The sequence below is a fragment of the Diaphorina citri genome, unplaced genomic scaffold, assembly GCF_000475195.1.
Source record: "Diaphorina citri unplaced genomic scaffold, Diaci psyllid genome assembly version 1.1 scaffold3086, whole genome shotgun sequence".
NCBI lineage: Eukaryota > Metazoa > Arthropoda > Insecta > Hemiptera > Psyllidae > Diaphorina > Diaphorina citri.
Genome location: NW_007380498.1, coordinates 8,302 through 20,415, shown reverse-complemented (window position 1 = coordinate 20,415; position 12,114 = coordinate 8,302). Strand labels below are relative to the sequence as shown.

At 38.6% G+C, this 12,114-nt stretch overlaps 1 protein-coding gene across 1 annotated transcript; it reads right to left on the bottom strand.

The window, feature by feature from the left end:
• Window positions 1–1,396: 1,396 nt before the first annotated feature.
• On the bottom strand, window positions 1,397–10,938 carry LOC108253768 (the record flags this gene model as incomplete). Its single annotated transcript, XM_017448366.2, has 3 exons — window positions 1,397–1,531; window positions 2,836–3,055; window positions 10,874–10,938. Coding segments are annotated over 3 exons (392 nt in total), but the record flags the coding sequence as incomplete, so codon positions are not given.
• Between the last annotated feature and the right edge of the window lie 1,176 nt (window positions 10,939–12,114).

The following is a 12,114-nucleotide window of genomic DNA, read 5'->3' as shown; positions in this document are numbered from 1 at the left end:
AAAACGTCAAGTTTTTAGAAAGAAAAAAATCATTCTGTAAGTGAAATACATCATGGTCTGTATAATAAGTAATAAGTATCGGGAATGATTTTTTCCTGGCGCGACGCTTGATCGCAGAACTGTCGCAATTGATTGTCTTAATAGCAGGTAGTCTAAGCTATCACTAATTTTGTTTGGATTTAATTGGCAGGCATTTTAGTGAACCTCTCCTTAGTACCTCGGTCGTAGCAGCGAAAAATGGAACGACGTTACGCCATTAAATTTTATGTTAGGCGTGGCAGATCCGGTTCAGACACGGTGGAAATGATTCACCTAATGTACAAGGATGACAATATGTCACACACCCGCAACTTTCAATTTTCCTGAACTTTTCAAAAATGGCCGACAGCAGGTGGAGGACGAGCCGGCCTGTGACCTCAAAAACGGACCATAACGTGCATCGTGTGCGAAATGTGGTCAATTCCGATGGTCGGTTAAGTGTCTATTTGATAGAAAATCAGGTTGACATTGATAAAATGACACCCCAACTCATTAATACCGAAGATTTGGGAATTCGAAAGATCTGTGCCAAATTTGCTCCAAAAAAAGCTAACTGAGGACCAAAAACAGGGGGGTCCAAAGTCACCGCCTACCTTACCCAAACCATTCCCCGACCCCATACCGTCCAGACGTGGATGTGGTCAATTCCGATGGTCGGTTAAGTGTCTATTTGTGTCTACCGTACCCCTGCAGTCTGTTTTACTTGCCTGATGTCAAATCTTCCCTCAAGGGCCGCCATTATGGGACCATCCGTGCCGTCAAGAAGGCTACGACGCACTAACCTGAAGAAGGTTCGGGAATCCGCCTATCAGGGACCCTTCGAGGCTAGGAAGTACCGACGCACAGTCTGACGTCTGACGGACCTGAACCTAGATTTGTCAGACTGTCCCGTCGGAGTATGAGTGACTCCATGGCTTTATTCAGACGGGGAGTTATGAGTTATCATTGGTAACATGGTTTTGGAAACTTAACTACATTAATCTAGAATAGTTTTGCAGGTAGGTAAATAGATGCGAATCAGGGCTGCGTCTCATCAAGCAACTGTACCACTTTACACTTCGCATTTCGCTCTATTGTGACGTCAGAGTTACCATTTTAATTGTTCTGCGAGAGGATTATTTTTCTTCCGTCATATTTATCACGGCATAACTTTCACCCGGGGCGAAATACAAAGCGCAAAGTTTTTTGAACGCAGCCGCGGATTGGGTTAGTTATTATTATGTACGTATTGCATTGAACTATTTACAAGGAAGTATGTGTGCAGTGAACTTATAGTGTAATATTTATTTATATGTTTTAACAGTGGATCACAAGTGCAGCGGATATCACATGGCTCAGAAGTAATGTGTGCAGTGAACTTATAGTGTAATATTTATTTATATGTTTTAACAGTGGATCACAAGTGCAGCGGATATCACATGGCTCAGAAGTATACTTAGAGTAGCTAGGAGTATTCCAGACAGAGGAATGAGACTGCTTGCAGTTGCTCTCACTGAAACAGACCAAGACAGAAACACTGAACGAGTCAATTAACCGGGACGGAACTCAAAGTGTTGAAAGTTCTACTAAACCCACGTTAGTTGAAACACTTTTATCTACGGATTATTACAAATAATAATTTTATGTGTGTAATTAAAAGCAGGGAACGTATCTGAGAAGTCAGCTTTACAGACAAGGTGTATTTTCCTGTCGGAACCGGTTCCCTTTTGGAAACTAAAATGCCGCCTGTACTAAATCATCAGAATCTGTTCCATTTCCGAAAGTTTCCCCTCAGTTAGCAACTGCAAACTTATCAGGTATCCTAGGGTAAACGGCCCTTCCAAAGGAGTGGAGTAATCAGTCAATAATTGCAAACATATCAGTTATCCTAATAGGGTGGATGGCTCTTCAAGAGGAAAGAAATAGGTAATAAAAAATAAAAAAGGAAAAGGTTTAACAAAGCTCCACTTACAAAACGACGCCTCCTTGGGAATGAGACTGCTTGCAGTTGCTCTCACTGAAACAGACCAAGACAGAAACACTGAACGAGTCAATTAACCGGGACGGAACTCAACGTGTTGAAAGTTCTACTAAACCCACGTTAGTTGAAACACTTTTATCTACGGATTATTACAAATAATAATTTTATGTGTGTATTAAAAAGCAGGGAACATATCTGAGAAGTCAACTTTACAGACAAGGTGTATTTTCCTGTCGAGAAACTTTCGCAAACGGAACCGGTTCCCGCCTGTACTAAATCATCAGAATCTGTTCCATTTCCGAAAGTTTCCCCTCAGTTAGCAACTGCAAACTTATCAGGAAACACTTTTATCTACGGATTATTACAAATAATAATTTTATGTGTGTAATTAAAAGCAGGGAACGTATCTGAGAAGTCAGCTTTACAGACAAGGTGAAACACTTTTATCTACGGATTATTACAAATAATAATTTTATGTGTGTAATTAAAAGCAGGGAACGTATCTGAGAAGTCAGCTTTACAGTTACAGACAAGGTATATTTTCCTGTCGAGAAACTTTCGCAAACGGAACCGGTTCCCTTTTGGAAACTAAAATGCCGCCTGTACTAAATCATCAGAATCTGTTCCATTTCCGAAAGTTTCCCCTCGGTTGGCAACTGCAAGCTTATCAGTTATCCTAATAGGGTGGTTGGCTCTTCAAGAGGAAAGAACTTATCAGGTATCCTAGGGTAAACGGCCCTTCCAGAGGAGTGGAGTAATCAGTCAATAATTGCAAACATATCAGTTATCCTAATAGGTAATAAAAAAAGGAAAAGGTTTAACAAAGCTCCACTTACAAAACGACGCCTCCTTAGAGCGAAACACCTTCTCCTCCAGCACAGTAGATTCCTTGGTTCCCACCCATAGCACGGGGGAGAAGCTGGCTTCACACCGCACCTTCATCTCGCGATTGTGAAAGTACTCATCCGCGATGTAGGTATGTAGACTGGACATGGATTGAACTGCACCATGTGGATGAACCTTAGGGGGGTAGTCCACGACCTTGTCCTCAGGGACCTAGAACATGGATAGAATTGAATTTAGAGATTGAACCAGGGGGCTTGAGAAAACTCCAACCCTAGATAATGTTTTTATGTACCCAGGCTCTAGGTTAATGATATCGGAATTTAGAGATTGAACCAGGGGGCTTGAGAAAACTCCAACCCTAGATAATGTTTTTATGTACCCAGGCTCTAGGTTAATGATATCGACAATGGATGAACCTTAGGGGGGTAGTCCACGACCTTGTCCTCAGGGACCTAGAACATGGATAGAATTGAATTTAGAGATTGAACCAGGGGGGCTTGAGAAAACTCCAACCCTAGATAATGTTTTTATGTACCCAGGCTCTAGGTTAATGATATCGACAAAAAACCCGTGGATTTGCAGCAGAAAACTCATTTCCTGCTTTTTTTCTACTCTCCACGACCTTGTCCTCAGGGACCTAGAACATGGATAGAATTGAATTTAGAGATTGAACCAGGGGGCTTGAGAAAACTCCAACCCTAGGTAATGTTTTTATGTACCCAGGCTCTAGGTTAATGATATCGACAAAAAAACCCGTGGATTTGCAGCAGAAAACTCATTTCCTGCTTTTTTTCTACTTCAAAAGAAAACAGAGGTTATTGAGTCGTATTGGATATTGGAATCTATGAAGAACAAACAGAAACTTACTAAGCATGTAATTTATGCACTATTTTTTTATCATAGGAAAAAAAATCTACAACGTTATTGACAAAATAAAACGACTGTGAAAGAGTTTGTATTTTTATTCCAATTTAGCACTATTTTTTATCATAGGAAAAAAAATCTACAACGTTATTGACAAAATAAAACGACTGTGAAAGAGTTTGTTTTTATTCCAATTTCGCAATTTTACTCTCCAATCAAACCCTTTCCTAACGGATAAAAAGAGAGGGACCCAATCACCCCAAACCCTCTCTCCCCTCCGGTGTCTTTGTGGCACTATTTTTTATCATAGGAAAAAAAATCTACAACGTTATTGACAAAATAAAACGACTGTGAAAGAGTTTGTTTTTATTCCAATTTCACAATTTTACTCTCCAATCAAACCCTTTCCTAACGGATAAAAAGAGAGGGACCCAATCACCCCAAACCCCCTCTCCCCTACGGTGTCTTTGTGAAAAAAATTAAAACTTTGCATCAAAGAGAAATAAACTTCCCCGGAGTTCATTCGTTCATTTTGCGCAAAAGAAGGAAGAAATTTCTATACTTTTTTTTACAAGCAGAAAAATTCCTCATAAAACACGGAGACATTAAAAACGTACCTAATACTCGTAACTACATACCTGCATATTAGGTACTTGTACTTTTTCCTGTATTGTGCGGGTGTAGGGTTAAAAAAAATGGGCAAGACTAGATTTAGGACTAAGTTGAACTTGAACGATAGTTCTCTGGGGAGTGAGACAATAAATTTTGAATCGGACTGTAACCAACTGGATAGACTGTCAACTGCCCATCTCCCACTCTTAGACTGTCTAACAGACCACGGTCTCACAGATCTAATGCAGGTCTGTGAGACCGTTCTTTGTCAGTCGGTCTAAGCGTTAGCGACCGGCTAACCTTTGCACACTGAAGTTTTCCTTTCAAGAAATTCAAGTGTTTCATATTTCAGCAAATACCCTATAATCCTCGAGGTTCTTATCCTGCATAATCCTGCAGATTATATCTCAGGCTAGGAGTACATTAATATTCCCCTACTATACGTATTACGCCATTATTGTGTTCTACCATCATTCTATTATAGTGTTGCACTTTTCAAGACTTTGCACTCTGTTTCTGCACTAGTTTTACGACAAGTCGTAAAATTAAGAGAGAAGAAAACTCACTTGTTTCTTTATTCAGAAAGAAATTTCTCCTCTAATTCAATAAAAAATGAAAAATATAGAAAACAATTTTCTTTCGATTTGAAGAACAAATATATCTGCACCATACCATAACCAGCATCAGGATAGTTGTAACATCACACTGCTTACTAACACATTTTTGTTATTTTAAAAAGTAAAAACTGGATTAACTGATTTCTTCACAAAGGCTTACAGCGGTTTCAGTCTTGAAATAAATTGAGTAAACCCATTAGTGGCAAAAGCTACATTTCTTCAGGAAAGCTCCGTTGCACTCTGTTTCTGCACTAGTTTTACGACAAGTCGTAAAATTAAGAGAGAAGAAAACTCACTTGTTTCTTTATTCAGATTTCAATTTTCTTTCGATTTGAAGAACAAATATATCTGCACCATAACCAGCATCAGGATAGTTGTAACATCACACTGCTTACTAACACATTATTTGTTATTTTAAAAAGTAAAAACTGGATTAACGGATTTCTTCACAAAAGGCTTACAGCGGTTTCAGTCTTGAAATAAATTGAGTAGACCCATTGGTGGCAAAAGCTACATTTCTCTACATCATGGAAAACTTCTAGGAAGGGGTGACACGGAAAATCTCCAAAGCATATACAAAATACCTAATTTATGACACGTCAGATGGGCGGCGTGTGACCAGGGCCTTCCAGTAGACCGGACCACAATACTCCAGTCACAACAGTGGAAATGAGGTCGGGACACACGTAATCGCACCGAGCCCGCACCGACACCGTGTCCTCCGCGGGCAGAGTCCGGTAGAATTGTGTACTGGATCTTCTTAGCTAGACATAATAATATGTACTGTCAAACTCTTTTGACTTGGCGGGGCGGAGAGCTACCGTGCTTCCTAATCTCAAATCGGATATTGGCTTGTAATCTTAAATTACTATGTTTTTCTGTGGTTGATTCTCAGATCGCAAATATACATTTCTATCTAATATTTTGAGATTTTTAAGAAGTGAATTAGAATTTAAGACAGGAAACGTTCGAATTTAAGACAACTTAGTGATGTCCTTAACACTTCTAACCTCCATACCCACACCTAGTTTGAAAGTTCTATTCCAATTCTAACCCATCAGTAAATGTTATGGCGTCAGGTCAAGATTCTTTACAACCCTCGTTAGCAATTTTCTTTCGATTTGAAGAACAAATATATCTGCACCATAACCAGCATCAGGATAGTTGTAACATCACACTGCTTACTAACACATTTGTTATTTTAAAAAGTAAAAACTGGATTAACGGATTTCTTCACAAAGGCTTACAGCGGTTTCAGTCTTGAAATAAATTGAGTAAACCCATTAGTGACAAAACGTCATAAAAGCTACATTTCTTCAGGAAAGCTCCAAATTTGGTGTAAACCTCCATTAGGATCATGGAAAACTTTTAGGAAGGGGTGACACGGAAAATCTCCAAAACATATACAAAATGAAGACTGATGTTCACCTTGAAAAGGTTCGATTCCATATTTTATATTACTTTGTGTGGGGTTATTTTCCAAATTGAAAAGGAGAAAAGGAAAATAGGGGTGGTATAATTTGTTCTGTGAAAGTTGCAGGGAAATTGAACCTAATTTATGACACGTCAGATGGGCGGCGTGTGACCAGGCCGTAGACCGAAGTTGTAACATCACACTGCTTACTAACACATTTGTTATTTCAAAAAGTAAAAACTGGATTAACGGATTTCTTCACAAAGGCTTACAGCGGTTTCAGTCTTGAAATAAATTGAGTAGACCCATTAGTGGTAAAAGCCACATTTCTTCAGGAAAGCTCCAAATTTGGTGTAAACCTCCATTAGGATTATGGAAAACTTTTAGGAAGGGGTGACACGGAAAATCTCCAAAACATATACAAAATGAGGACTGATGTTCACCTTGAAAAGGTTCGATTCCATATTTTATAGGATTACTTTGTGTGGGGTTATTTTCCAAATTGAAAAGGAAAAAATCGTTTCACATATTCCAAGACTCACTCACTTATGTAGATATGGGACAAGGTGTTTTGGTCTTTGACAGATAGGTATGTAGATCAAAGGGAAAATCGTTTCACATATTCCAAGACTCACTCACTTAGATATGGGACAAGGTGTTTTGGTCTTTGACAGATAGGTATGTAGATCAAAGGGTAAACTAATAGAAATGGAAAATATGGGACGATGAATAATCTGAAGAAGAAAAATTACATCCGAGGTCAAAGTGATTGAGGATTATTGGGAAAGACATGTAAATGAGTATCCTCTATCATTTTGTATGCATGAAAAAATCCGACATCTGACAATATTGCACGTCATAAAAGAAGTATTAACCTCAGGAAACATCTTATTGCAGACAAACTAGATGCTATTGGCAAAATACATTTATATTATTCCCGATACTTATTATACAGACTGTGTATGAACGATTCCTGATTTGATTAGGTAAGGATTATGACAAGAAAATAAGCAATGAGGAGGAGAATAAGAAAAAGAAGAAGAAGACCAAATTGCTCATCACAACGAAAAACCCCCGTTCAGAAGAAATTTATTTATTTATTTATTTAAGAAAGACAAAACTTCGTCACGTCTCGGCTTCAATTAAATTTTCCGACAATTTTCTTCATGTGATGTCTTGAGAGCTGCATCCATCCCTGACAGACATAACATCCTCCCTGACAGACTATAACAGTTGAGACGAGACGAGACGCAACTCGTATCTTACATGGAACGCATATTAAAATCTAAACACCCACCACCATCACAACCCACGTAAACCCTGGGGGTGATTTACATAGTGTTTCCTGTGATGACTGTAGAGACCTTTACCACTTGGAAGAAGCCCTGATATTGGTTCTGGGCGTCCAAGGGTTTTCAACTCACAATCCCTCCTACGCCAACAATGAAGGCATTGTAAAGTAAAGAACAATGTCTGATGATGAAAGTGGTCTATGCTGTAGCCAGTCGCTGATGTTTGGGAAAATGATTTACTAGTTTTTTGAAAATAAAGTTTTCAGTCTTCTTTTAAGTTTTCCTCTGAACCAGAATGCTCTCTCTTCCTAACATATGTATATGTAACAGTCTACAATCTAATTATTAGAACCGCAGAAGTTGCCCCTTATAAGCTTACAAAGGGACACAAAGATGAAGAAGTATCAAAGGCCGACAACGAAGAGGAGTTGAGTACTTTGAACTTCAACGAAAACAAAAATCAAGATGAGAAGAACGACATGATTCTTCGCAGAAACTTGGTCCTCAGGAATACATAACAGAAACTTTGTGTGAGAAAGTACCCGAAACAGACGAAGTACAAGTAAAGTATGAGATAGAGGCGTGAGAAGAAGGCATAGAAAGGAAAAGAGCCGGAGACAGAGGAAGACAAGAAGAGGCGAAGGAGAAGGAAGAAATATGGGAACAAGACGGAAGCATGAAATATAATTTTGTTTAATGCTCTAGTGAGAGAAGGAGGTAGTTAAGAAAAAGGAGGAAGCACAGGAAAAAGAGGAGAAGGAGAAAACTTAGAAGAGAAGCATGAAATATAATTTTGTTTAATGCTCTAGTGAGAGAAGGAGGTAGTTAAGAAAAAGGAGGAAGCACAGGAAAAAGAGGAGAAGAGGAGAAGGAGAAAAGTTAGAGATATGGGAACAAGACGGAAGCATGAAATATAATTTTGTTTAATGCTCTAGTGAGAGAAGGAGGTAGTTAAGAAAAAGGAGGAAGCACAAGAAAAAGAGGAAAAGAGGAGGAGGAGGAGAAAAGTTAGAAGAAAAAAAGAAAAGAGAAATAAAAATTGTCGACTCAGGAGCAGGAGCGTATAACTTGTGAATACTAAATAGTTCGGGAAGAAAACCCTTGAGGAAGAAGAAGGAGAAGATGTGAGAGAGGGAAGAAAAAAAAGAAAAGAGAAATAAAAATTGTCGACTCAGGAGCAGGAGCGTATAACTTGTGAATACTAAATAGTTCGGGAAGAAAATCCTTGAGGAAGAAGAAGGAGAAGATGTGAGAGAGATGGAGAGAGATTTGAGGAGGAAATGGAGGGAGATAAATGAGAAGGAGGAGATCAAAAGGAGTAGGAAACTAGGAAGAGGAGGAGGAGAAAGAGAAAAGGAGTTGGAGGATGGAAGAAGAGTGAAGGAGTAGGCGAGATTTGAGCTTGATGTGACGAAAAAGGGGGAAAATATTTATGTATGACACTTGTCGACTCAGGAGCAGGAGCGTATAACTTGTGAATACTAAATAGTTCGGGAAGAAAACCCTTGAGGAAGAAGAAGGAGAAGATGTGGAAGAGGTGGAGAGAGATTTGAGAAGGAAATGGAGGGAGATAAATGAGAAGGAGGAGATCAAAAGGAGTAGGAAACTAGGAAGAGGAGGTATAGAGGAGGAGAAAGAGAAAAGGAGTTGGAGGATGGAAGAGGAGTGAAGGAGAAGGCGAGATTTGAGCTGAGGAGGAAATGGAGGGAGATAAATGAGAAGGAGGAGATCAAAAGGAGTAGGAAACTAGGAAGAGGAGGTATAGAGGAGGAGAAAGAAAAAAGGAGTTGGAGGATGGAAGAGGAGTGAAGAAGTAGGCGAGATTTGAGTTTGATGTGACGAAAAAGAAAAAGGGGGAAAATATTTATGTATGACAAATATGATGATGGAGATAGGGAGGATGTTGAAGTGAGAGAAGATTACTACATGAGGAAGATAGGAGGGAGTGAGATAAGAGATGAGATATGTAATAGGAGTGAGAGGGTGTGAACACTTGAAGTGTAGAGCTTGATTCTAATCTGATTGCAGTAAATGGGTAAACCTTTGCAGGTTACTTATGCCTAGTACACACCAGCAACATTTTCATCAGAAACATTGTTTCTAAACAAATCAGGAATCTTTTTGCAACAATGCAGCAAACTTTTTTGCTCTCCAGATTCACTTCTGAAACATTTTTCTTGTATTTTAGTATGCACTAGGTTATCTCAACATTCAAAACATTTGTTTCGCAACATATGCGCAAAGTTTTGGAACAAATGCTTCCTATGTGTAACATCAAAAATCGTACAAACTTTTAGAGTGCTTATGATTTAACAAATAAACATACATCAGACAAGCGAAACGCAAAATCGTTGATTTAAATCTAAGAACTCTCTTTGTTTTTTCTGGAATAGAATTGTTTGGGTAGGTTCTATACGAGCCTGCACACTCTGACTCTATAACTTACCTTGTCGACACGATTGATCGACACCATCAGCCTTGCCATTTGAACAACGTTTGAGGACCAAATTCAGCTCGGACGAAGAGATCGGCTTATCAAGTACAGGGTGAAGTGAACTATGCAGCAGTCGCTTCGTTAATAGAATTGAAGATTGAAGAGGATTAGATAGAACTGAAGAAGAGAGAAAAGTTGCAGTTTGAAAATTAAAATAATTTTGACGAAACGCAAAAGTTTGGGCCAAGTTTAATTTTCAAGTTTGCCGCCCGAACCCTAACTTGAACAAGTGTTATTTTCTTTCAATCTTTTTCAAGTTTTGTGATTAAGGTAATCTTTTTTAGTTCGGGAGAAAAGTTGCAGTTTGAAAATTAAAATAATTTTGACGAAACGCAAAAGTTTGGGCCAAGTTTAATTTTCAAGTTTGCCGCCCGAACCTTAACTTGAACAAGTGTTATTTTCTTTCAATCTTTTTCAAGTTTTGTGATTAAGGTAATCTTTTTTAGTTCGGACCAAGTTTCCGTTTTGCCATAACACCTTATAGTCTCACTCTAGTTTCAATATTTCACTTTCGAACAAGAATGATGGGATATGATATGAGTGGTGAGGTTTTGGCTTAGGATGACTTTGCAGCTAAGGTGACCTAGAAAATACAGAAGGTTTTTTACCTGGGTACTCTTTTATCTTTTCTTTTTAAAAAAGAGTAGTTGCTGGGTAATTTCCAAACTAAGTTCCTTGGACCATCGAAAAGGTAAGAAGAAAAACGTACGAGTAAAGCCAAAAATACCTACTCACAGGTAGCTTTCCATTACACACGCGACGCAGAGATGACAGATAGGAAGAACGTAATGCTACATCCTCTGCCAAAGGCCAATGAAAGACAAAGAAGTAGAAAAAAAGAGAGGAAGAAGAAGAAGGTAGGTATATGAAATTTGAAAAGGATAAGAAAGAAGTACAAGTAGAAGAGGAGGAAGAAGAAGAAGACGAAACACACAAAAAAAAATGATATGAGTGGTGAGGTTTTGGCTTAGGATGACTTTGCAGCTAAGGTGACCTAGAAAATACAGAAGGTTTTTTACCTGGGTAGTCTAAATACCTACGCTACGTTGAAAATTTATCTTTTCTTTTAAAAAAAGAGTAGGTGGGTAATTTCCAAACTAAGTTCCTTGGACCATCGAAAAGGTAAGAAGAAAAACGTACGAGTATTAAGCCAAAAAATACCTACTCACAGGTACCTTTCCATCACACACGCGACGCAGAGATGATAAAGGAAGAACGTAATGCTACGTCCTCTGTCAAAGGCCAATGAAAGACAAAGAAGTAGAAAAAAAAGAGAGGAGGAAGAAGAAGAAGGTAGGTATATGAAATTTGAAAAGGATAAGAAAAGAAGAAGTACAAGTAGAAGAGGAAGAAGAAGAAGAAGACGAAACACGAAAAAAAAAGAGGAAGAAGAGAACGATAAGAAAGGAAATACCGCCGCCGCGCCAATGTGAAATGAGAGACATAACAAATGAGGCTAACACAAAAAGTTATGAAGTATGGAGAAGAGTATTTACTATGAAGTATGAAGACAAAACAGTATTTACTACAAACAACACGAGGTGAGGGAAGGAAGAGAATGTGAAGAGTAAAATGTGACACGAGAATCTGAGAGGAGCGTATGTTAGTAGGTAGGTAATACAGAAGAATGAGCATAACTAGAAAAGAAGTAGGTAACTAACAATGAAAAAAAGGTACCAAAAAAAAGCTCCCGCAAGGCAAACTAATCTTTGAGTTGAAAATGGTTATCGAATACATGTAAGTATTGTAGGTACCTACTCGTATTAGATAAATGTCAAGTTTTATAATCAAATCATGTGAGTGTCGCTACTTTCCACCACTGTGCTTGCTATTTATATAAAACCCCTTCTCCTCCTCTTCCTCCTCCTCCCCCTCCTTCTTCTTATTCCTCCTCCTCTTCTTCTTCCTTCTCTTCCTTCTTCTTCTTCCTCCAGGTCCCTGTGTTATAATAGCCATGATAAATGTCACTTCACGTT